The sequence below is a fragment of the Brassica rapa genome, chromosome A04 (assembly GCF_000309985.2).
Source record: "Brassica rapa cultivar Chiifu-401-42 chromosome A04, CAAS_Brap_v3.01, whole genome shotgun sequence".
NCBI classification, from domain to species: Eukaryota; Viridiplantae; Streptophyta; class Magnoliopsida; order Brassicales; family Brassicaceae; genus Brassica; species Brassica rapa.
The window spans coordinates 2,611,139-2,636,291 of NC_024798.2; the positions used below are offsets into that span (position 1 = coordinate 2,611,139).

General features: G+C 36.0%; 2 protein-coding genes and 1 long non-coding RNA gene across 3 annotated transcripts; 2 read left to right on the forward strand and 1 right to left on the reverse strand.

Moving 5' to 3' along the window:
- Window positions 1-5,454: 5,454 nt before the first annotated feature.
- Window positions 5,455-10,005, reverse strand: LOC117133743. Its single transcript, XR_004457746.1, has 2 exons — window positions 7,985-10,005; window positions 5,455-7,310 (listed from the first exon to the last, which is right to left on the reverse strand). It is a non-coding gene; the product is annotated as an uncharacterized LOC117133743 (long non-coding RNA).
- Window positions 10,006-10,303: 298 nt separating this feature from the next.
- LOC103863119 (probable leucine-rich repeat receptor-like protein kinase IMK3) lies at window positions 10,304-13,042 on the forward strand. The gene is made up of 2 exons (XM_033290622.1): window positions 10,304-12,137; window positions 12,214-13,042. The coding sequence occupies exons 1-2, from the start codon at window positions 10,544-10,546 to the stop codon at window positions 12,843-12,845; spliced, it is 2,226 nt and encodes a 741-aa protein (XP_033146513.1). The 5' UTR covers window positions 10,304-10,543; the 3' UTR covers window positions 12,846-13,042.
- Window positions 13,043-16,668: 3,626 nt separating this feature from the next.
- LOC103863121 (probable methyltransferase PMT22) lies at window positions 16,669-21,105 on the forward strand. The gene is made up of 8 exons (XM_009140874.3): window positions 16,669-16,948; window positions 17,798-19,062; window positions 19,157-19,306; window positions 19,380-19,650; window positions 19,755-19,865; window positions 19,944-20,361; window positions 20,439-20,633; window positions 20,731-21,105. The coding sequence occupies exons 2-8, from the start codon at window positions 18,562-18,564 to the stop codon at window positions 20,912-20,914; spliced, it is 1,830 nt and encodes a 609-aa protein (XP_009139122.1). The 5' UTR covers window positions 16,669-16,948; window positions 17,798-18,561; the 3' UTR covers window positions 20,915-21,105.
- Window positions 21,106-25,153: the final 4,048 nt, after the last annotated feature.

Sequence of the window (25,153 nt, forward strand, 5' to 3'; positions counted from 1 at the left end):
CCCGACCCGAACCCGAACGGGTACCCGAACGCCCACCCCTACTTGTTAGATTGTACTGTAGATAGAAAAAATACACATAATTTTAAACAATTTTAATATCTTTAATAAACAAAACGTCACTTTCTCAGAGCACCCTCAACGGGGGTTTTTCTTCCGAAGTTTTTTTGGTTTATTAGAAGAAATATGTAGAAAGGACAGAGAAACACTACGACAACGTTGCAGAAAATCAAATGCTACAAATAATATAGTTTATTCATTTGTTCATTTTTTGGTTGATTATGTTATTTTTGGTCTTTTTTTTCCGAACGGGTATTCTATTACTTAAGCTTGATGATGTGATCTGAGAAACCAGATCGGAACAGAACAACCAATGTAATACAATTCTCGAGGGAAGGATCTCGCTATCTTAGCTAATGAATCAGCTGATATATTTTCCGAACAAGGAACAAAAACAATCGAGAACTCCGTGAATCTATTTTTTTAGCTTCATTAACTCCTCCACCTCGGTAGAAATGTTCGGCCATGCTCCGGAGTCTTTGATCATCGAGATTAAGTCCTTGCAGTCGGTCCCAAAAGATTGACATGTCGATACCTGGAACATACACTCCATTGCCCAAGATAAAGTCTTCAGTTCCGAATGAAGTGGTGAGATTCGTTGGTGTTGGTTTCTTGCTCCCAATAGTTGTGTCCCTCCTCTTGAATTTATCCATTCTATCCATAACCACTAAAGAGCGTGTCATGTGTCCATGATCCATATATCATGCATCTCTCTGAGATTGTAGCTCGTTCTGGATTTTGTGATTCCACCATTTCTTCTGGTCCTTGATTAGCTTCAAACCAAGCGTGGAATTTTTATTCAGCGTGTTTGGCAGTTTCCAGAGGATCCCTGTCTATCCCTCTAAAGAATTTATCGTTCCTCGCTTTTCAAATATACCATATGATTCAAGGATATGGATCCTTGTCCAAGTTTGGATCTTCAATATCATTATTTCGCCAGAAGAAGTAATCCATATTTGTGAAGTGGCTTCCACTTGAGAATAGTGTTGGCGGTGTTGGGGTTGCCGCATGTTCCCATGTCTGAAGAGGTGGCGGGCATTAAAAGATGACATGATTTATAGTTTCATCATCTGCACCACAATGAGGACTATGGTTGTCGCATCTCATATGATGATGAGTCAGGTTACTTGTCACTGCTAATTGCCTAGATATCGTCTACCAAATGAGATGTCTGATTTTTGGAGGAGTTTATATTTTCCAAGCAAAGGCTTGGAACTTTGTAATACTAGGTTACTGCACCTCCAATGTTTCCCCCATAAGCAAGTTAGTTGCCACCCAATAACCTGACTTGACAGTGTACATCTCATTCTTCGTATAGTTTCAACAATATCTATCTCGATGATAATCTTGGCTTATGGCTAGTGATTGGATCAATGGGATGTCATCCTGATGGACATAGTTTTCCAGCATCTCAGCATTCCATCTCTTCGGATTTCCAATCATCAGATCACTTACTGGCATCATTGGGTGAAGTACTGGTGCAATCGGCCTAGCTTGTATTGCCAGTATCGTTGGGATTCAATGATCTTCCCAAATCTTAATATCATTACCTGAGTGTACCTTTTGTCTAATATCCAATGTTATTAATGGCTTTGCAGCCATTATACTCATCCACCCATATGAGAGATTTTTCGTATTGTTTAGTTGCAACGGCGAGATACATCAAAAATACCGCCCCCTCAGAACTCTTGCCAGTAAGGAGTTAGAGAATTGCACTAACTGCCATAACTGCTTCCCAAGTAAGCGAGGTTAAATTCGTGAATCAACCTGAATCCTATTCCTCCTTCTTCTCTTGATTTGTAAAGTTTTTCCCATTTTACCCAATGAATATCACTTTTAGAAGGTATGAGCTCCACCAGAACTGTGCAATGGCACTAGCTAAATTCTCGCAAGTCTCTAAAGGTAGAAGCATGTTTGACATTACATACGTAAGCAGAGCCGACAATATAGATTTTATGAGCACCTCCTTTCCTCCCATTGATAGCCATCTTCCTGTCCAGCCATTAACACGGTTTTGCAGTCGTTCTTTCGGAAAGGCAAAGAGCCTTATCTTTGAAACGCCAATATCTTCAGGGATACCAAGATAGGAACCCATTCCTCCTTCATTTTCAATTCCAGTTGAAGCTTTTATAGGCTTTGATTGGTAACATGTATTAGAGTTGATTTAGTTTGATTTATGCTGAAAAATAAAAAATGTCACCAATCATGAATTAGTTTTGAGTTTTTGATGTTAAATTTGAGTTATAATGTATTATTGTTGAGTTACTAATTTGAGTTATATCCTTTGTAAGAATGATAAATCAAATCTTAAATCAACATCAACAAAATTTTCATGTATTAAGACTTGAGTTAAATAATTTTTTGGTCACGTTCCTTTTTTTTTTTTTAACAAATTAAAAAATTATAATACATGATCACATGGTGTACGTTTAGTTGTTACTAATTAATACAATATTTTAATAAATTACCTACTTGTTAGCCAAAGACTTTCTAATTATTTTTCACTTTAGTTAATTTTTTACAAAAAAAAAACTCTAGTTAGTTAATCCAAATTGTTTTTATATTTTTAATTTTGTTTGATGATTAAAATGTTATATCCTATGATTTTATTTGTTAATATTAATTATTAATTTGTTTTTAATATATGTTCTTAATTTTTAAATTATATTTAGTTTTATAATTATTTAATTAAATATATAATAAATGTTATTATTTATGATATTTAGATTTTTTAAAGAAATTATACATACTGCAATTTATACATCAAAAATGTTACCAGTCAATTATTTCAAAATATATTAACTCAAATTTATACAGTAAATCTACTGCATCTACAGTTTCTACCACATAATTTTTACTGCAAATTACGTCGAACTATACATTTTTTGGTAACTCAAAGCTAATACTACATGTCACCAATCGGAGCCATAGTTTCTTTGACATGTCTAGGTATTCTCTTACTAAAGAGTAAGAATGATTTTTCAAAATTAATGCATTATCCAATAGCTTTTCCATAAGTCCCAAACGCTTTCAAGATTTTATCGCATTTACTTACTAAATTTTTTTTTCCTCAAATCATATGGAAGGAGTAAAATATATGAACCTACTTATGTATCCAAGGGGATGATTGGTTGGGGCTGTAGATGCTCTGGACAGCCAAAATTTAGTCTACAGCTATATATGTCAACCAATCAAGCTTTGCTTTCCTTAAAAAACTCACAGCAAAAAAATCTCTGAAAAATCAAAATATGGCTGTAGAGAGCCTTATTTCCAGAGCAAAAAATTAGTGCTTTAGAAATCTACAGCAAGGAAAGCTACAGCAAATAAATCTACAGATTAAATTCTACAGCAAAAAATATAAAACTACAGCACTTACCAATCATCCCCCAAGTCATAGTGTAAACACAGTATGATGGTGCAAAACTTCAGGATGCAAGTGGTATAGATTTTCTGATTTTTCAAATGTATTTCATGTTTTTGGTTTTAATAAAAAAATATTTTTATATAAAAAATACAATGATTAAAAGAAGAATCAACAATTAGCTACTTGTTTCAGAGATAAAAAAAATAGTATATGGTGAATTGAATTGGTAAAAAAAAATTAGTTTCTTTCGAAGATTAATTTCATGAATTGACTATTTTATATACGAATTGACTATATATATTTGAAATATTTTTGGTAGATTTTAAAATTTTCTTTCCTGCATACTATTAAATTTCAATAGCTAAAAGTATAGTTCATAGGTATGCTTTTAATAGACTATCTCTGAAAAATGCTATTTGACTGTGAGTTTGAAATTTTCTAAGAAAATCTTGTAAAATATATTAGAAAAAAATATGTAGCAATGACAGAGAAACACTACGACAACGTTGTGGAAAATCAACTACTTCAATAATATATTTTTTTTCTTTGTTCATTTTTTGGTTGACCATGCTATTTTGGTCATTTACTTACTAAATTGTTTTTTCCTCAAATCATTTAAAGTAGTAAACTATATAAACATATTTATGTATCCAAGTCATAGTGTAAACACAGTATAACGATGCAAAAATTCTGGATACAAGTATTATAGATTTTCTAGATCTGATTTTTCAAATGTGTTTTATGTTTTTGGTTTTAATAAGAAATTATTTTTATATAAGAAATACAATGATAAGAGGAAGAATCAACAACTAGCTACTTGTTTCAGAGATCAAAAAAATAGTATATGGTGAATTAAATTGGTTAAAAAAATTAAATTTCTTTCGAAGATTAATCTCATCAATTGACCATTTATATACGAATTGACTATATATATTTGAAATATTTATGACAGATTTTAAATTTTTCTTTCTTATATACTATTAAATTTCAATAGGCAAAAGTATAGTTGATCGATATGCTTTTAATATACCATCTCTGAGAAAATGCTATAATGACAAAAACATTATTGGTCATGTAAAATATATGCTATCCACAACTCATTTTCGTGTTTGACCATACCCCACTCACATTGCATTTCACAAACTGTGTGGTAGTGGTGACCAATAATGTTTTTGTTAAGTTCAAATGACATTTATGCATATTTTTTTAACTTTGTTCATCATTATTTTAGAGTTATATTTGACCATTTGATAGACATTTTTTACATTTCTGTAGATGCTAAAGAATTCATGGAATGACATTATTTATTTCTTTTAAAAGCTAAGTATTGTCTATAAGTACTAAAAGTTTAAAACAACATAATCAGTGAAAAACCATCTCCTAAAAATAAAACTTGTTATGAAACCCAAGTTTATCTAGGTACTAGGCAACAAAACAGTACATGACATATTATTTCTTTTATTGTACAACATATACTATAGCTTATATTAGTACCTGCAAATCAACGAACATTGTTTTCCACATATGGTGGTGAACCTTAGAAAATGTATACCTTAAAAACAACACACAACAAAGCTCATTTTTTAAAGAAAGATTTACACTCTAAGACACTTTCCTTCTTTTAATTACACCTTGGGACACATTGTTATACAGACACACTTTCTCTAACAACTAGTGTTGGATCATAACTAAGCATTTTCCTTTTTCGTTACATACCAAATATAAAGCTTCTTCCTACTGATTCTTTTGGCGGGATTTATTCCCAACCGTCGATCTTCCTTTATTGCCAAAGGCTGAGATTTAACATTACAAATCTGGACAAAACACATATCTAACTTTTAACAACCACCGCTAGATCTACTTCTTATTTCTGACGGTCCAGATCAAATTCTACAATTCACCATCTTCTTTCCCCCTGTCATTCTTGTCTCTTACCTCTTCAATCTTCATCACCCACAAAGTTAACAAGATAATTCATCAGAAATCAAAACCTGATTATTGGATCATAAGTTGTGGTTTGTGAGCTAATTAACCATGTTTTGTTAATGTCGTTTACTGTAACTCCAAGTTTTTAACTCTTTGAACAAAAACCCTTTCATTTCTTGTAGGTATCTTCCATGGCGGACGGCTCACTGTATGGTTATCGTTGGCGAATGGAATAAATTTCTTTAATATGTATTGACTTTACTTTTAGCCCACAAACTTTAATCAAGTCGCGGATTTCTATTCTGGACATTTTGTCTAACTTGGTTACGCTGGTTTAGAAACCTCATCTACCTATACACCCCGTACACTGCCTCAACCGTACACATGTACGCTCTTCCCATCAACTACATTATATTAACCATGTTTCTACTGCCTAGTTCTATGAGATGTGGAAAATTGGTAACAAAATTACACAATCACAGTTCTTACAGTTTTCTACGGAGTTAGATTTTCAGAATCACACTAAGCTACAAGTTGTCCACGTGTACAACTATGTCAACTGTACATCATGGAGCTACGAGCTGTCCACGTGTACAACAATGCCAAGCTACAAGCTACAATTTGTATACACAAAACAAAAATACACATATGTTCTATCCAAATCAAAACATCATCCTCGAACAATCTGACTGTAGTGAATCATATATACACCAGACCTTCTTCTACGATTGCGCATTCACTCACCTCCATCCTTCTTCTTTTTGGACATACCTATATACCCCCGTACACAACCACCTTCACATTTGTGTACATGTGAACATTTGTTGATAGCTAGTGTACATTATAAACCAATGTTGTTCCTCGAAACAATGTATATGTGGATAGTTAATAATATGCACTTAATGGAAATTATGTGTACATGTGAATACTTTACTATGCAATATGTACAACCCCACCCCCACCCCAAAAAAATACAATATCCTCATAAATTATGTTATCACAACTTCAAATTTTACAGCTTTAGCGATTTCTTCTCCCGTCCACAAATTATGTCATGACTGTTTTAAATTAAGTCAAATTTGTAAATAATATGTACCAAACTGTCTCTTGACCATGCGTACAACTACCCTTTATTGCATGCATGTACACGCCACCGAGGCACACTTCCATCAAATTTCACATTACAGAAACCGCATAAATTCAAAACCCCAACTTAAAAAATACACACATGTCGCTTACTTGCTTGTTTAGACAGGGTTGACACTCATCTACCATGTCGCTTACAAGCTGTTCGAATGCAACTCGTACACATGTACATTTATTTACCCATTTCTATATGTATAAACCCCCCCCCCCCCCCCCCCTCAATCGGATATGATCATAAATTATGTCATCACAACTTCAAATTTTACAGCTTTAGCAATCCGTTCTCCCATCCACAAATTATGTCATGACTGTTTTAAATTATGTCAAACTGTCTCTTGTCCATGTGTACAACTACGCTTTATTGTACGCATGTAGACAACACCGGGGCACACTTCCATCAAGTTTCACATTACAAAAGCATAAAATTCAAAACCCCAACTTAAAATATACATATACATAGACTGATTCAATTTCCACAATCATCAGCCCCTACTTGTATACAATTTTTCTTTAATGTCCATGACTACAACTACCTCTCTTTGTACACATGTACACATAAACCGTTCAAAGATAGGACATAAAATGAGTCCAGAAGCTTATCTCATTTTGTACGCATGTACGCAACTACACTTTTTGTTTTTAGCCTAACTAGGTTGACAAAGCACAAGCCCAGAAGCTTCTCCATCTCTTATGTCCTTTCAAGCACACCCCTTACCATAAGAAGATACTCCAACAATGAATTACAATTGTGCCTTTTGCTTGGGTATATGTCTGTCGCAAACAACCGTGACTGCTCCTTCATGTGGTTCCGCTATCTCTGAAAGACACAAGCAACACAAGAGAGTATTAGAAATCTCAATAATCTGAACCATAAACCAGGGAACCCAAATCACTTCCCCTACACAGAAACCCTAGATCGGAATTCTACACCAAAATACGAAATCCAACACCTGTAAGCCCCTGAAACACAATAAGAACTAAGATAATGGAGATATTGCAGCCCCCTTAGGAATACATCCACAAATCCACCCAGAAAAACCCAACGAGTTGGGGATACACGCGTGTACACATGTACACAATTGCAGCCCCCTCACTTCCCCTCAGGAATATATCCACAAATTATACATATACACGCGTGTACACATATACACTATGTTGGTTGTTCATATGTACACACTTGTTAGTGTACACCCCACCACATTTTTTTCAAAACACCAAAACTAGCAACAAGCTTCGACCTTTTCCCCCATTGCATTATCATCATAGAAATCTCAAATCCGAAACCACAATCCCAAAATTAAAATCACAGAATTGAAACCCTAATCCCCAAACTTTGAAAAGTATAACCTCACATCGAGGGTCTTGGGTAAAATCTCAAAATACACCCTTAATCTCAAAATCAAAATTCCAAATCCAAATCCCTAATCTAAAAATCGAAATCCCAGAATCGAAATCCCAAAATCGAAACCCTAATCCCCTAACAGATGTTACCTTTCGCTTTGCCCTTTGAAACTCTCCTATTTCGCGATGACATCATCTTCTCTGTCCATGAAAAATCTCATTCGTCGCTCCGTCGGAAATTGCGGTCTCTGTCTTCTCCCACGGCGTTTTATTTTTTTTTCACAGGTTTGTGCAAAACTAAAAACTCAATTTTACATCTGTTTCACGTCCACTACCTGAAACCTAAAAAATTTAAAATTTAAATTCCCTAACCAGCCCAACTAGAATGAAAATGTCTAATTACCCAAATACTCACACTTAGTTTGCTTTATGGAGGACAAACATGTATTCAACCACTAGAAAGTACTTTAGTAGCACATTGTGCTCTCCTATGTAATAAAAAGACATAATGTGTCTATTTATGTTAATAACTCTTTTTTAAATAAGGTAGTGACTATTTATTGTGGAGGTTGAAATAAATTTTGGAAGACGAGTCTTTATTCAAATGTTATTAAAATTTTCTGTAGAAGTTATGTTCAAAATACATATAGTCTACTCTAATACTTTGATCAAATCAAGTTAAATTTTCTTGACCATGACTTATCTTGAAATAAAATTGACATCCAACAAGAAAAATAAAAAGTCTAGTTATTTTGTTTTCTAGTACTTACCAATAAGTAACAACAAAAACATCAAGAGACAAGTGTTTGAAAATCATCATTAGAGTGTCATGTACATGAAAAACATCATTAGAGTGTCATGTATTTTAAAATAATAGTACTGTTGATCAAGGAAAAGAAAAGCAGAAGGACAGCTCGAACCCGTGACCTGAAGGTATTGGGCCAGCGCAACTTTTATGGATCAGGCCCTAAAATATTTTTAAAATGATTGGTGGGCCAAATTAAAAGGAAATCATGATTACAAAATGTTGTGTTGACAAAAAAATCTTAGTATATTAACCTTGTTTAGTGAAGAAAAAAACTTAACTTTGTTAAGTCCAGGTATTTAATTATATATGATCCATGTGTGGTCCATGGTACCAAAACTCAGTATTAGGGTTTAAAAAAATTAATTATGTTAAGTTGAATCCATTTTAACATCTCTACTGGTGGCATATTATGTTGAGTTTAAGGTAAAGATTATTTCTTGCAACCTTACTGTTCTACCCATAAGAATGATATGTCATTGATCATAGTCTACTCTTGACATTCTCTGAAAAAACGAAATGTTTGTAGTCAAATACACGAAGAACATTTAAAATTTAAGTTCAAAAGTGGAAAGCCTACATATCTAACGGGTTACACGTGAACCACTCAACAACTGTCTTAAAGAGGAGAGAAGTAAAGATAGATCTGTTGATCAAAAAAAAAAGAAAAAGTAAAGATAGATCAACGTCAACATACATATTCATTAACCTCGTACGGCACAACCCTTCTCTTCTTTTTCTATTAAATAAAGTTTTGCCTTTCTAATTTCAAATTATATAAATTACATTATTACTTTTCACTTTGGAGTATAATTTCATTATTAACCACAAGTAAACGTGTTTGTTAATTTGCTTAGCAGATCTAGTGATCCATGTCTCAGGACCCCACAAATATAGCCGTTAGAAGTGAAGGAGCGGTTTGTTGTCCATAGGCAAAGCTCCGGCGCATTAAACGAAGCTGGTCTGCCAAAAACAAAAAATTTTAAATACTTTGATCTTTTGCAAAGTATTTTATTTTATACTTTCTATATTATTCACTTAAAATAGTTTAACTGTTGTCTTCTTTATTTTTATAATTTTATCTTATTAACAATACTTTCATCTCGATTTGGAATTAGTATTGCCTAATATAAACTCACACACTAATAGAGCGATGAGGTTCCATTTCAGAAAGAAAAAAATACAAAACATACAACAAGTACGAATTCGAAGCTAATAATTATATTTTTATTGATTCAATATGAACCATGATTTTCTTTGAGACACCAATATGAACCATGATAACACTCATGACAAAGTGGATAATAAATTATTATTTTTTGTAACTGAAAACGAATGATAGTTTTTTGTGTTAAAAGTTAGTTATCAATTTTTATGAGAACAAACATTTTAACTGATTTTTGAAACTCATGCAAAAAAAATAATTATTAAAAATCTTTGTTAAATTTGCATTCATTGAAAACTAATCCAAATGTTCAAATAATTATTTTATTCACATGGTCATAACAAAATACATGAGGTAGATCGACCCAATGTAAAAACCAAAGTATTCAAAACACACACAATTAACTAAGAAAACGAATAATATAATAAATGAAACTAGCCGTTAGAACTCATTTAGTTATTAGAGAGCCTCTGCTCCACCCCAGAGCCTCTTATTACAATCACCTGATCTTTGTCTCCTCTCTCTCACTAGAAGATAAAAAAGAACACAAAGATTCTCTCTCTGTAAGATGGGCACGTGCTATGATGTTCTTTCCCAACGAAACTCATCTCTCTCTGTACAAAACTCTTTCAAATCCAAAACCATTCCCTGTTCCATCCTTGCTTAGGAGTCTCATTCATTCACTCTTCTTCCTCCTCTTCTCTCTTCTTCATTGATCAACACCACCATTGATCAGCCTATGGCTTCACTTCGAAGCTTCTTTCTCCTTCACCTAATCATCATCATCCTCTTCTTCTTAGTCTCTCCCGGCTCAAGCCAAGCCTGGGACGGTGTAGTGATCACACAAGCTGATTACCAAGGCCTTCAAGCTGTCAAACAAGAGTTCATCGACCCAAGAGGGGTCTTAAGAAGCTGGAACGGTTCAGGCTTCACCGCTTGCTCCGGAGGCTGGGCTGGAATCAAATGTGCTCAAGGTCAAGTTATAGTGATTCAGCTCCCATGGAAGTCTCTCGGAGGTAGAATCTCTGAGAAAATAGGACAGCTTCAAGCTCTACGCAAGCTTAGTCTTCACGACAACAACCTCGGAGGCTCTATTCCTTTGTCTTTAGGACTCATTCCTAATCTCAGAGGCGTTCAGCTCTTCAACAACCGTCTCACCGGTTCCATCCCTGCTTCTCTAGGTGCTTCTCGTTTCCTTCAGACACTTGATCTCAGTAATAACCTTCTCTCTGAAGCTATCCCTACGAGTCTTGCTGATTCCACTAAGCTTCTTAGGCTTAACCTCAGCTTCAACTCACTCTCTGGTCAAATCCCAGTGAGTCTCACTCGCTCTTCTTCTCTTCAGTTTCTTTCTCTTGACCATAACAACCTCTCTGGTCCTGTCTTAGACACTTGGGGGAGTACTAACAACACCTCTCCTAGTCTCCGTGTCTTGTCTCTTGACCACAACTCTCTCTCTGGCCCATTCCCGTTTTCACTTTGTAACTTACTTGACCTACAAGTCTTTTCCTTTAGTCATAATAGGATCAGTGGAGCCCTACCTTCCGAGCTAAGCAAACTCACTAAGCTTACACTTCTAGATTTGTCTCAAAACAGACTCACCGGAGAGATTCCTGATTCCATCACTGATCTGAAAAGCCTTACCTTCTTCAATGTCTCTTACAACAACTTATCTGGTCCTGTTCCCACTCTCTTGTCCCAAAAGTTCAACTCCACCTCCTTTGTCGGAAACCTAGGGCTTTGTGGATACAGTGTTTCTACACCATGTCCTACTATAAACCCTCCTTCACCGTCTCCTACGAAGTCATCTGGCAGGAACCTGAGTACTAAAGACATCATCCTCATTGCTTCCGGAGCACTCCTCATAGTTATGTTTATCCTTGTGTGCATTCTCCTCTGTTGCTTGCTGAGGAAGAAACCAGACAAATCCAAACCTAAAGGCCTAGAGGCTGGACCAGGAACTGCTAAGAAGACCGAGAAAGGAGGAGAAGCTGAGGCTGGAGGTGAGACCGGAGGGAAGCTTGTTCACTTTGATGGGCCACTGGCGTTTACAGCTGATGATCTTCTGTGTGCAACGGCAGAGATCATGGGGAAAAGCACTTACGGAACAGTTTACAAAGCTACACTTGAAGATGGAAGTCAAGTTGCAGTGAAGAGACTGAGAGAAAAGATCACCAAAGGGCAGAAAGAGTTTGAGAATGAGATTAATGTGTTGGGAAGAATCAGACATCCAAACCTCCTTGCACTTAGGGCTTATTACTTGGGACCCAAGGGAGAGAAGCTTGTTGTCTTTGATTACATGTCTAGAGGCAACCTTGCCACATTCCTCCATGGTAAGCTTTGATTATAATTTTATGGGATATGCAACATTTGTATATAACATATGGTTTAATGTTTTTGAAAATGCAGCAAGAGGACCTGATGTGCATATCAACTGGCCTACAAGGATGAGTTTAATAAAAGGAATGGCGCGTGGCTTGTTCTACCTTCACACGCACGCAAACCTCATCCACGGAAACCTAACGTCAAGCAATGTACTTCTAGATGAGAACAACAACGCGAAGATCTCAGACTATGGTCTCTCAAGGCTAATGATAACAGCAGCAGGATCAAGCGTGATAGCAACGGCTAGTGCATTAGGTTACAGAGCACCTGAGCTCTCTAAGCTGAAGAAAGCCAACACAAAGACCGATGTTTACAGCCTCGGTGTGATCATACTGGAGCTTTTGACTGGGAAGTCTCCGAGCGAGGCCTTGAACGGTGTGGATCTGCCTCAGTGGGTTGCTACTGCGGTTAAAGAAGAGTCCACTAATGAGGTTTTCGATGTGGAGTTGTTGAGTGATGTGAACACTATGGGTGATGAGTTGTTGAATACGCTGAAACTGGCTTTGCATTGTGTTGATCCTACGCCGTCAACTAGACCTGAAGCTCAGCAAGTTATGACACAGCTTGGAGAGATTAGACCGGAGGAGATGGCAGCGGTGACAACATCTGAACCGTTGATTGATGTTCCTGAAGCTTCTGCTTCCACAAGTCGATAGAAAAAGAGTGGAGAATTTTGCAGAGTAGTTGTAGTTTTATTTTATTTTGTAATTCTTTGATTCTCCAAGTAGTGTTTCTTGTTTTATTTTCAGTTAATGTGTTCTAAACCATTTCATCATTAGTTTGTGTTCGTAAATACTGTAAACTGGCTATGTTTTTTTTATCTTTGATCAAACAGAGTTCTCTGTTCTCTTAAGCTTGAGTGAACATACGTAAGATGGTAAAAGATATGAGACTCACCCTTTATAATGAGTTTTAGTTTGAAATTTAATTAGGCAGACAGTAGCCCATTTGAAAAGGAGAAAAGACTGGTACGTTTTAGTCTCATTGTCACATTTTAATTAGGCAGACAGTAGCCCATCTTAAACTTAGTTTGGTCACATTTTTCATTTCTTTCAAGGGACTCTTCTTTCAATGCAATATACTTTTACCACTTTTTCGTTTATTTTCACTTCAATGTGGTGACGTTAGGAAAGCTAGGATCTTGTTTGATAAGAAGGAGGTAAAGAGTGTGGTGACATGGAACAGTATGATCTCTGGATACGCAGAGGATTCAGCTGCGTATGTGTTGTTGTCTAATATGTTTGCAGAGTCAGGAGATTGGCAAGAGAGAGCTAAAGTAAGGAAGCTGATGGAGGAGAGGAAGGTGAAGAAAGAAGCTGGCTATAGTTGGATGGAGGTGAAGAACAAGACTTATGTGTTCTTGGCGGGTGATCGGTCTCATCCTCTCTGCTAAAGTGGAGCTGCAAGTGAGTTCAATGTTTCTTACGTTGTCCTTATATGCTATGTTCTGTCTCAGAAAAGTAACGCTTCCATTTTTTAGTTCTCTATGTACTTTTTTTTATAGTATTAATCTGGTTCTGGTGTGAGTTACTTAATATCTAATCTGTTATTTTTTCAGTTGAACCATGAAGAGAAACTACTTCGTCTACATTTTCAAGACTGGTCAGGTATATATCATTTCTCTTCCTTTTGATCTTCTTTCTCTGCTAATAGTCTTCCTGATCGTTCTATCTTTTTACCCGTGGTGTACATGTTGCTGTTCATTGGACACATGAGCGGGTGTTGTCACTCGGCCAGATTGAGAACGAACGCAGCAGGTATGTAACATGACTTGTGTTTTGTGGTTATGTTGATACCGGTTTATGTCTGAAGGATTAGCATGGTCAGAAAGCTTTGTTCAATTGCCTTAAAGAATCTTTGTTGATTTCTCAAGACCTGTTTGTTCAATTGCCTTAAAGATTCGGCTTTATGCTTTTGTTGGTGCTATGTTACTAACTACCATCTTCTTCTTCTCTAGTAAGTAGTGGTCATTACAAGAGTAAATTTGGACGTGATAGATACAACTAATGAGCTCGGATGTTTTTTTCAAATTAATTTCGTTTATTGTACTAATTTTTTTTTATGTTTTTTTTAAATCTATGTTTTAAATGTTATATTTTAATATGTTTTATTTAATAAATAAATTTTATTTTTAAAAAAAATTAGTTTTTTTTTGTTAAGAATCCCTAATTAAGAAACTCCCATTGGACCACTCAAAATGAAAGTTTCTTAACTAGAGTTCTTAAGCCCACTTAAATACATTTATATCATTAAATTATTATTAAGAAACCCACTTGGATTTCATGGGATAATCATGCTCTTAGATAACAATTATTCGGGTTTGTTAATAGGTTTCTCTCCTTGTAGGCTCCACAAATTTCCTTAAAATCGGTCACCAAAAGCGTGAAATGAGAACCGCTTACCATGGGGTTTTCGCACTGTTCGCGGGTCCCACCGACATGTGGCGACCCACGATTGATGCACTTTTTAATTTTTTTTAATCCGAAAAAAATAAAAAATAAATTAAGAAACCCCATTGAGGTTTAGGGATAAAGATGCTCTCAGTAGAATGGATGTGTATGTACACATCGATATTAGCTTTGGTGAAACTTGTTAGAATGAATGTGTATATATGCAGTGATATACATCAATGTGTATATTAACTCTTTCCATAAAATTTGGAAGAAAACTTGTTAGATTTTATTATGGTTGACCACTACAATCAAATATATACTTATTTTCTGCCAAGAAATCTTTTGTTTAGGTAGCTACTTTGTAAGCATTATCTGGATTGAGCGTAATGGTCAACTATACTTATAGAAACTAATCTCTCATGTTTTGACTAGTTCATTTTGTATTCAAGATTTACCTAAATCCATAGATATATGCGTTACTAGTTTTGTAAAAAAATATGTTAAAAATGAATGATTTTCATACAGGGGCTATAAATACTCAAACATGTTTGACATCTTTATCATTCCAAAAAATATCATAGATACACAACATGAACCGTTTGATAGTTTTTGTGTTTATTAGTTCTATGTGTCTTGGGTTAAACGAAGCTTCTTGCAAGAAAAACCATGTAGTATTTCATAATCAACTAACTCCCGGCAGTATTTTGTCGATTGATTGTAAAGATAACATGGGGATCAGGAAATCTGATCAGCTAAGCTTTAATGCAACTCCATATATTGTTGCTTTCAGCGACTATAATTGGGCAGATGAAACACAATGGACTTGCATTATTAGTCATGGGCCTAATAATAAATTTTATTATGGTCTTGAAGTATATCATTCAAATTATCAGCGATGTGGTCAGTTACGTTCATGGATTGCAAGAGTTGATGGAATTTGGTTTACGAGAAGGTATTGGGATCCACCAGGGTGGGTTCTCCCTTGGAAGACAAAGTAGCATTCTGTTTTACATTGTTTTGCTTTTTTTGTAATAGCTATAAACATTAAATAAAAAACTAATATAATATAAAGTTTAATACTCCCTCCGTTTCAAAATAGATGATGTTTTAGTGAGTTTTTGATGTTTCAAAATAGATGATGTTTTCATATTTCAAGGTACTTTTTAACTTTATTAAAAACTGTGTAACCAATCATATTTTGTAGTATGTTTTGTGATTGGTTGAATAATTTTTAATTTATATTTTAATGATATTTTTTAGATAAAAAATAAGTTTCTTAATATTTGTGTCTCAACCTAAAACTTCATGTATTTTGAAACAGAGGGAGTATTATTAAAAACATTATGAAATTAGGTATCTCATTTCTTTAATACATAAAAAAATTACATCGCAAATTGTACACACAATATACAGAAAGTGAGGTGCATATCTTTTTAGTTTATGCTTCCACAACATGAACATAATACTATGGCAGCTACGAAATTCTTCTCTTTTCTTTTTTCTTTTTTTTTTTGCTACGAAATTCTTGTGGATAATTTTCTTTTTAAGCGAAAACCTTTGCATAACCCGAACCAAAATCTTTTTTTAGCTTTATTGACTCAATATTAGTTCAAGACATGTTCTTTTTTTTGACAAAACTTTTGTATGGTTCATTTGAGAACATAAGACCATCCGCAACGGCAGTCCAAGACGAATCCTTAGCCCAAATCCTTAGCCCAATTGGAATATAATATTAATAATTGGGCTAAGATTATGACGGATCAGTCCGTAAATAAGAGATAGAAGGATCAAGTCCTTGTGCACGTGGCGTCTAATGGTTGGCTCGGTGAACTATTGTGTTTGGTTTTGTTAAAAAAAAAAATTTGCGATCGAAGGAGAGAAAAAAAAAATCAGAGCTTGAGACGAAAAGGCAAATCATTCGCCAAATTCTCCTTAACTGTCCCCGTCGTCTCCGCTCATCTCTGCCGCGACTCCGTCACCGGCAAATCACTGCGTTACGCTTACGTCAACTTCGATTCCGCCATCACCGGTACAAAAAACAAATTCAATCTCTGTATTGATTCGATCATCTCTAGTTTAGGTTTTCTTGCGATTGATGATGAATCGCTTTTCTTACAAGTTTTTTTTGATCATGAAACTCAACCTTAAGAGACCAGAGAGAACATTAGCCTAGAGAGAGCTCGCTCGTGTCTGAAAGAACATCAAACCTCGTATCAAAAAAGGAAAATGGCATTGAAGCTTAACCCTTTGGCATCTCAGCCTTACAAACTCGCTTCCTCGGCTCGTCTGCCAATCTCTACTTTCAGATCTCCCAAATTCCTCTGCCTCGCTTCCTCTTCTTCCCCTGCTCTCAGCTCCAGCACTAAGTCTGTCTCTTTCTCTCTCTATCCTCTTGTTTCATTTGCAAAGTATCTGCTTTTACCGATTGTGTTTCTGGGTTTAGTTTGTTTGTTCGGTTATGGATCTATGTTCTGTCGATGTTAGCTCAATCAAAGGATTTGCCTTAATCTGGGGTCTAGTGATTACTGATGGGGGCCATCCTCTGTTATTCTCTGTCTCATGCCAATGCTTCTTTCTTGAATCTGATTACACGATTCAGATGACAACATCGTAACATTCTAGATTCATTCACGTTTACAGTTTCTCTGAGATTGATTGCTCCAATGTATATAGAATCTTTTGCCTTTAGTATCATAACTATTCTGCATCATAACACTTTCTATTATCTTCTTATGTTTTTATTTTATAGTTTTTTTTGTTATATAAAATTCAGTCTTTTGATGTTTATTTTACAGTTCTTTTCTGGTTTATATTTCACGATGAAGTGAATGTTCACTTGTTACTTATTCATTTGATAAGTTTTTTTTCTTTTTCTTTTGAGCATTGAGAGGAGCGTTCTTGAACATATCAGTTTTATGTTTGTTTTCTTTCTTGAAAGACATTACGTTGGATGTTATAGAGAGAAGACATGCATGCGTACTTCGTGGCCTCTCTCTAATAGTTCCGTCCAAAACTTTCACTCTTTTTATCTTGTCTCTATCTGATTTTGTCTCTCTAGCACCTTTCACTCCCTGCAAGTTTTTGTTTGTTTGTTTGCGTCACATTGCCAAGTGAACATTGAACTGCATAACATCTCGCGTCTTACATTTAAGGAGTTCTAGATGTTTATTGGTCCACTAATTATCGAATTGTTTCTCCATTCTTTTGGTAATTAGGATCGAAGAAGTTGTTTGTTGGAAGGGCTTTGAGAAAAGCTGAAAGGATGGAGATGCTGAAACAGAAGCACAAAGACAATTTTGTTGTCAAGTTTAATGTTGGTTGGTTTAATCTGTACGTGAAGAACTTGAGTGAAGCAATCAACGAAACAAGGCTGCTAGAGATATTTGGAAGCTATGGGAAGATAAGTCTCAGCAAAAGTGATGCATGATAAAAATGGCAAAAATAAAGGATTCAATTTCAATTTTAAAAAAAATTAATATTTTTTTTTTAAGGACTCCATCTTCAAAAACACCATTGGACAACCTGTTTTGATTTAAATCCTTAACTATTCAAACAAAAACCAAAAAAAAAAAATATTACTAAAATATTCCTAAGGATTCATTGGTGAACCTCACCATTGCATATGCTCTAAGGGAAAGCCACTAACCGGATAGATAAAGTAAAGATTTATGGTTGAAGGTTTAGACCAGTTGTCACCATGTTTTTGTCTCCTTTATATATTCTCAGGCATATTCATCCACTAACTTGCACATCAAATAATACACATCATGGCTTCATAAGGAAAGATATACATAGATTATCTCCCTATCTCACATTACGTCATAACAAGTAGTAAAACGACACGTGTCTCATGCATAGTTATTTATTTACTGCCAATCTTGTTTTCTATTTTTAGCTCTCAACACATAAACACAATCGCTACTCTTGTCCCAAGATCGATCAGAGTCTCTCCTCTGTTGCGTGGAAGAAAGAAAAGACGATGAACATCTTCCGAAGCCGTAAATTCTCAGGCCTATGCGTTCTCTCAATCTTGCTCGTGTCAGTCACGATCCTCCTCTTAACCAACGACACCATCGATCTCTTCCCTTACTTGTCTCTCTCTTACCTCCGTCGCTCTTCTCTCTCCGACGTCCCCACCTTCACACCAACCTCTAGTCCCGCCCCCGTGAACAACCCTCCACCCCCTCCGGAACCACCGGTCTCTCAGACCCGCGTCGACGATGATGATGATGAACCGGTTCATCAAGATTTGGAAATGGATTGGGTTAAAGACAAGAGTAGTTTGAAGGTGGAGTGGAAGAGATGCGAGAGTCCAGATTACATGCCGTGTCTAGATAACATGAAAGCCATCAAGAAACTCAAGTCTAAGAGGAACATGGAGCACAGAGAGAGACACTGTCCTGTGCCTGCTCCTAGATGCCTCGTTCCTTTGCCAAAACGCTACAAGGTTCCTTTGCCTTGGCCTAAGAGTAGAGACATGGTGAGAGTCTCGTTTCTTGGTTCTTGTTCTGCTTCTTGATTAAACATTGTCCTCTGTTCTTGTTCTGCTTTTCTAAACTCATGTGTTTGTGTAGATATGGTATGATAATGCTCCTCACCCCAAGCTTGTAGACTACAAGAAAGACCAGAACTGGATTCGTAAAACCGGACCTTTCTTTGTCTTCCCTGGAGGTGGAACTCAGTTCAAAGACGGTGTCATTCACTACATCAACTACATACAAAAGGTATATACACAACAAACCAACACTGTCCTCTCTCCACTTCTCTTTAACTTCACGGTTCTTGTTTTTTCCACAGACGTTACCTGTTCTTGAATGGGGAAAGAAAGTAAGAGTGGTTCTCGACGTTGGTTGTGGCGTGGCTAGCTTTGGTGGGACATTACTAGACAAAAACGTGATCACAATGTCCTTTGCTCCTAAAGACGAACACGAAGCTCAGATTCAGTTCGCACTAGAACGTGGCATCCCAGCTACACTAGCTGTTATTGGAACTCAAAAGCTTCCATTTCCTGATAATGCTTATGATGTTATCCACTGCGCAAGATGCAGAGTCCATTGGCATGGATACGGTTCGATATATACAACTGATTACCTTAGCTTTTATTTCTTTCTTTTTTATTTTTACCTTAGCTTTTATGATTTTGTGTGTATATAATAAAGTTTCATGTTGTAGGTGGTAGACCACTTTTGGAACTTAACCGGGTTCTAAGACCTGGAGGGTTCTTTGTTTGGTCAGCTACACCGGTTTATCAACACGATGAAGGACACCGTAACGTTTGGAAAAGTTAGTGTGTTTATATTGTTTGTTACTTGTAGCACACGTATGGTATTTATGAATGTTCTTTTTTTTGTTTTCTTGTAGCTATGGAGTCTTTGACTACATCAATGTGTTGGAAAGTTGTGGCGAGAACCCGGTTTACAAAAGTCGGGTTCGTGATTTACCAGAAACCAGACTCAGATTCTTGCTATGGAGCCCGTAAGAACAATGAACCACCTCTTTGTAATGAAGAAGACACAAAGAAGAACAGTTCATGGTACACTCCTCTGCTTAGCTGTGTACCGAAAGTACCGGTCGGTTTAACCGGAAAGTGGCCTTCCCAATGGCCTGGAAGGTTAACCGATAAGCCGGTTAGTCTCTTAACAGAACAGAGAAGTGAAGAGAGTTTCAGAGAAGACACAAGACGCTGGTCTGGAACCGTGTCAGATATCTACTTAACCGGTTTAGCTATAAACTGGACCAAGATTCATAATGTGATGGACATGAATGCTGGTTATGGAGGGTGAGACTATTCTTGAATATAGTTTAGTTCAGATAAAAGATTTTTCTTAAATTATCTTCTTGATTTTTTGGTTCCAGATTTGCAGCTGCTCTTATAAACAAACCTCTATGGGTGATGAATGTGGTTCCTGTACAAGGTGAAGACACGTTATCGATGATTTTCGATAGAGGTTTGATAGGGATATACCATGATTGGTGTGAGTCTTTCAACACGTACCCTAGATCATATGATCTCTTGCACTCTAGTTTCCTTCTCACCAATTTTTCTCAAAGGTACACAAAAAAAAACTTATGATTCTGCCTACAAGCTTGTGTGTTTGAATCTGTAGCAAAACTACATGGTCTTCTTTTTTTTTTTGGTTTTTATCAGGTGTGATTTGATGGAGGTGGTAGTTGAAATAGACAGAATAGTGAGACCAGGAGGATACCTTGTGGTGCAAGATACCGTTGAAATGATGAAGAAGCTTAACCCTATTCTTTTATCTCTACGGTGGTCAACGAATGTGTACAAAGGCAAGTTCCTTGTTGGCTTGAAGTCATCGTGGCGTCCATAAGCAAAAAACATTCATCCTCTATATAACAAGGATTCAAGGAACTATGATTAGAAGTTGTTCAGGGATTTTTTGTGTACGTATTTTTCTGATTTTTGGAAAAGTATAGGGAATCAAATTGACTCGAAACAATTTTGATAATGTTCTACATATAATACTTCAATATAATTTCAAAATGAATCTTATTTCATTCATTAGTTTGTTTCTTTGAGATGGAAGAGAGACTGAGAGGAAATCTGAATATAAAAAGAAATTGAGTTTTTTCAGTGATGCTAGTTTTGATAGTGGGCCTGAATAATATAATGGGCTTCTAAATGGGCCTATTAAAGATATGAAGAGAAAATTAAAAGGACAAAACAGAGAAACAACACACATAAAAGTCTCTCTGTCTGAAGCTCCCTGGTAAAACCCTAGTTACAGAACCCTTGAGCCGTTATATTACCGTTCCCTCGCATCAACGAAGCTAAACGCTACAGACTCGTTTTAGAATCTGCAAAAGGTTACAACCTTTCGATGAAACTAGTTCATGTTCTTGATTTTTCTTTCACTTCAGTTTGGTCCTATGGTTGTTTTACTTCTTTGATTCACGTATGCGTAAGAGCACATATCGAAGGCTTGCAGATAACGTATTGTTAATCGCCTGTGAGCTCAATATTTGTGCGAAACCTTAAAACCATCCATTGAGATTAAAAAAATCTCTGTGTTATAAGAATCTCTCTTTTCTTATCGACAATTCTAATGAATGGGACATTTCTTAGTTGTTGAATCGCTAGTTGTTTTTCCACTGAATCAGACAAATAGTAAGACATATGGTTGATGGATCTGTTCTGGATATAACAAAGCATTATGTATTGATCCATGTCTTAGTTTCTTACATTGAGTTGCTTAATCATAAGACATATTGTTTCGGATTAGGACGTGTTATGATGGCGAAAGCAGGGAAGGCATTACACTACAATGGCTCAGCCTTTCACGTTTTAATCCCAGAATTCATGTCTCCAAGGTGGAGACTTCACACGTGGGAATGGAACTGGTGGAGAATAATGGGACTAAGTTTCAGGAGGATAACTTTAAGTTGAAGCGTACGGGTCCAGGGGTATTGTCTATGGCCAATGCAGGTCCCAAACACGAATAGTTCTCAGTTCTTTATTTGTAAGGAGAAGACATTGTGGCTTGATGGGAAACATGTGTTTTTTGGGAAAGTTGTGGATGGGGTACAGTGTGGTGAAGGCAATACAGAACTACTCTGAAACAGTGTTATTGATGAGCTCAAGGCTGAAAGCTCAAAAACCTCAAACACGGTGCTGGTCATTTTTGTTGTGAAGAAGTGATTGATCCTTTTAAGTTATTTATTTTATATATAAATACTTCCATGTTGAGTTTGTCGAGTTTTGTAATTTATGATGGATTATTTCGTGTACTTGGTTTCTAGTTATGTATGTGTAACTTTGTATTCAAACTTGTACATTTGTAAGACTTTAGATATGAGTGTATAATTTATGATTGATGGTTTGGTTACTGTCATCTATTGCAGCTTATACGTCGCTGAACATTATCGTTTCATCCACATTTTTAATATATCGTTTGGATATGAAAATGCTATTTTCTTACAGGGAATCCAAGCCACAAGTGATCATATGAGAATGAGAGTGTTCCATACAGCTGATCTAGCGTTGCAAGATGAGGTGATCTTATCAACAGCCGGTCCAGCCAACGCAAGCTTACAATTATTGATGCTGAGTGTTGTACTGTAGGCCCGTGGCCCATCTTGCAGCCCATGTGGTGAATCCGGTCATGTTAGATCACCTTTATGGTGGGGGCAAGGTATTGTGCCCGCAAGACTGTCAGTTTCTTTAAGCAATACTCACATGAAAGTGAACATGCATTCTTGGTTTAAAGATTTAAACAAAACAAAATATATTTAGTAAGTATAGAGGTCAAAGTAAATAACGAATTAGGTCATCTTGTGAACGCAAAGACATCATAATTACGTAAGGATGAAGTTCGATTACGTTATGCCAGGACATTGGGGTGTATATGCAAAACATAATAAATAGTATAATGATTTGGTCGTTCTCTTCATCCAATCAAACCCGGTGGCTTTAAGATTACGGCGTAACCGTTAGGTCAACCGTATATACTATTATCCTAAAACTCATTTCAAAAACTATGGTTTTATTTATCTAGTCGTTAATTTCTTATTTACTGTTATAGTAGATGGACGTCATATTTTATCACAATCATTACATTTGGAGTCTTATTTTGACTGACCAAATAAATTAGTTTAACTATTCTATACTGAATTAATATGAAACTTGATATAAATTTATACCTTAATTTAGATTTGAAAGTTTAAATATAAAAACCTAAATTAGGTGAGATAGAAATATAGAAATATTCATCGTTTAATCCAGTGGAACAGAATATTTTCACATATGTATATATTGGCTACCAATGTCAATATTTGGATTTGTTTCCTCAAATATAAAATTTCTTAATAAATTTTGATTAATTAGAACAAGTTTCACACACGATAGATCGTGGACAAAATGTGCGTTTAACTTTGATAAACATTAGAAAATATGGGCGGTGTGAAAACTGATCAGTTTGGCTTTGCATAAATAAATTGATGAATGTGGTAGACATTTGCATGAATCTATGCTTATTAATTCGATATGAATATGGTAGGCTGAGAGTAAGCAAGCTACCTTCATTCAAAATTAGTGAATATGGTAGAGTACTGCCTAAGTACCTATATACATGAATATATGCATATGGTTTTTGTTGGAATAAGCTTGAAAGAAGATTGAGAGAAAAGGCAATCCTAATCCTATTTGTGTTAAGATTATAAAGAGATAAAGATAAAGAGATTGTGATATATCTAGATATGATATTACTTATAGGAAAAGGATTGTAAACATCTATATATAAAGATGTCGAGAGAGAGATGAGATTTGTGAGGAATATTGTGATTGTGAGAGCTTAAGTTTTTGAGCTAGTTTTCTTAAGCTAATAAGAAGAGATACATTCTTATAATCTGTGTGTTCTTTGCAAAGGTTTACAACAATATTTGGTATCAGAGCTATGGGTGATATAGTAGTCGCAAAACCAAAGGATGGAGGCTCTTCATCGATCAAGTGCCCTACTCTTACTGCAACTAACTATACCGTATGGGCCATGAGGATGAAAATTCTACTCAAGGTTCACAAGGTGTGGGAAGTTGTCGAAACCGAGGGTACAGACGACGAGAAGAACAATATGGCTGTGGCGCTTATCTTTCAGTCAATACCAGAGGCGTTGATACTACAAGTTGGAGAGCTAAACAATGCAAAGAAAGTATGGGAGACAATTCGAACGAGACATGTGGGAGCTGAACGTGTCAGAGAGGCAAGATTACAAACGTTGATGGCTGATTTCGATCGACTGAAGATGAAAGAGACAGAGACGATTGATGATTTTGTTGGCAAACTATCAGAGTTATCATCGAAATCAATGGCACTAGGAGAGGAAATTGAAGAAACCAAGCTGGTTAAGAAGTTTCTCAAGTGTTTGCCTCGGAAGAAGTATATACACATCGTAGCTTCCTTAGAGCAAGTCCTAGATCTCAAGACCACAAGTTTTGAGGACATTATAGGACGTCTAAAAGCCTATGAGGAGCGTGTTGCCGAAGATGAGGATAATCAAGAAGAACAAAGTAAGTTGATGTATGCGAACATGGAGCCACAACAACAGCAAACTCGTGACTACAACAACAACAATTTTAGAGGCAGAGGTCGTGGAGGACGCTTCTTCAATAGGGGACGCGGTCGTGGAAGATTCAATGGACCAAGAGATGCATCAAGGCTCACTTGCTTTCGTTGTGACAAAACAGGGCATGTCGCGTATGACTGTCCGGATCGGTTACTTAAGCTCCAAGAAACACAAGAAGTAGACAACTCGTCGACTCAAGAGGCAGATGAGCTGATGATGCATGAGTTAATATACTTAAATGAAGAGAAGATAGTTCCAAGCAACTACGATGGAAGAGATGGAGATGACAACATCTGGTACCTAGACAATGGGGCCAGTAATCACATGAGTGGTGATCGAAGATACTTCTCCCATGTCGATGACTCTGTAAGCGGTAAAGTCAGGTTCGGTGATGATTCTAAAATTGACATCAAAGGGAAAGGATCAATAGAATTCATAGTCAGAAACGGAGAACAGAGGAAAATCACGGATGTGTACTTCATTCCCGACCTC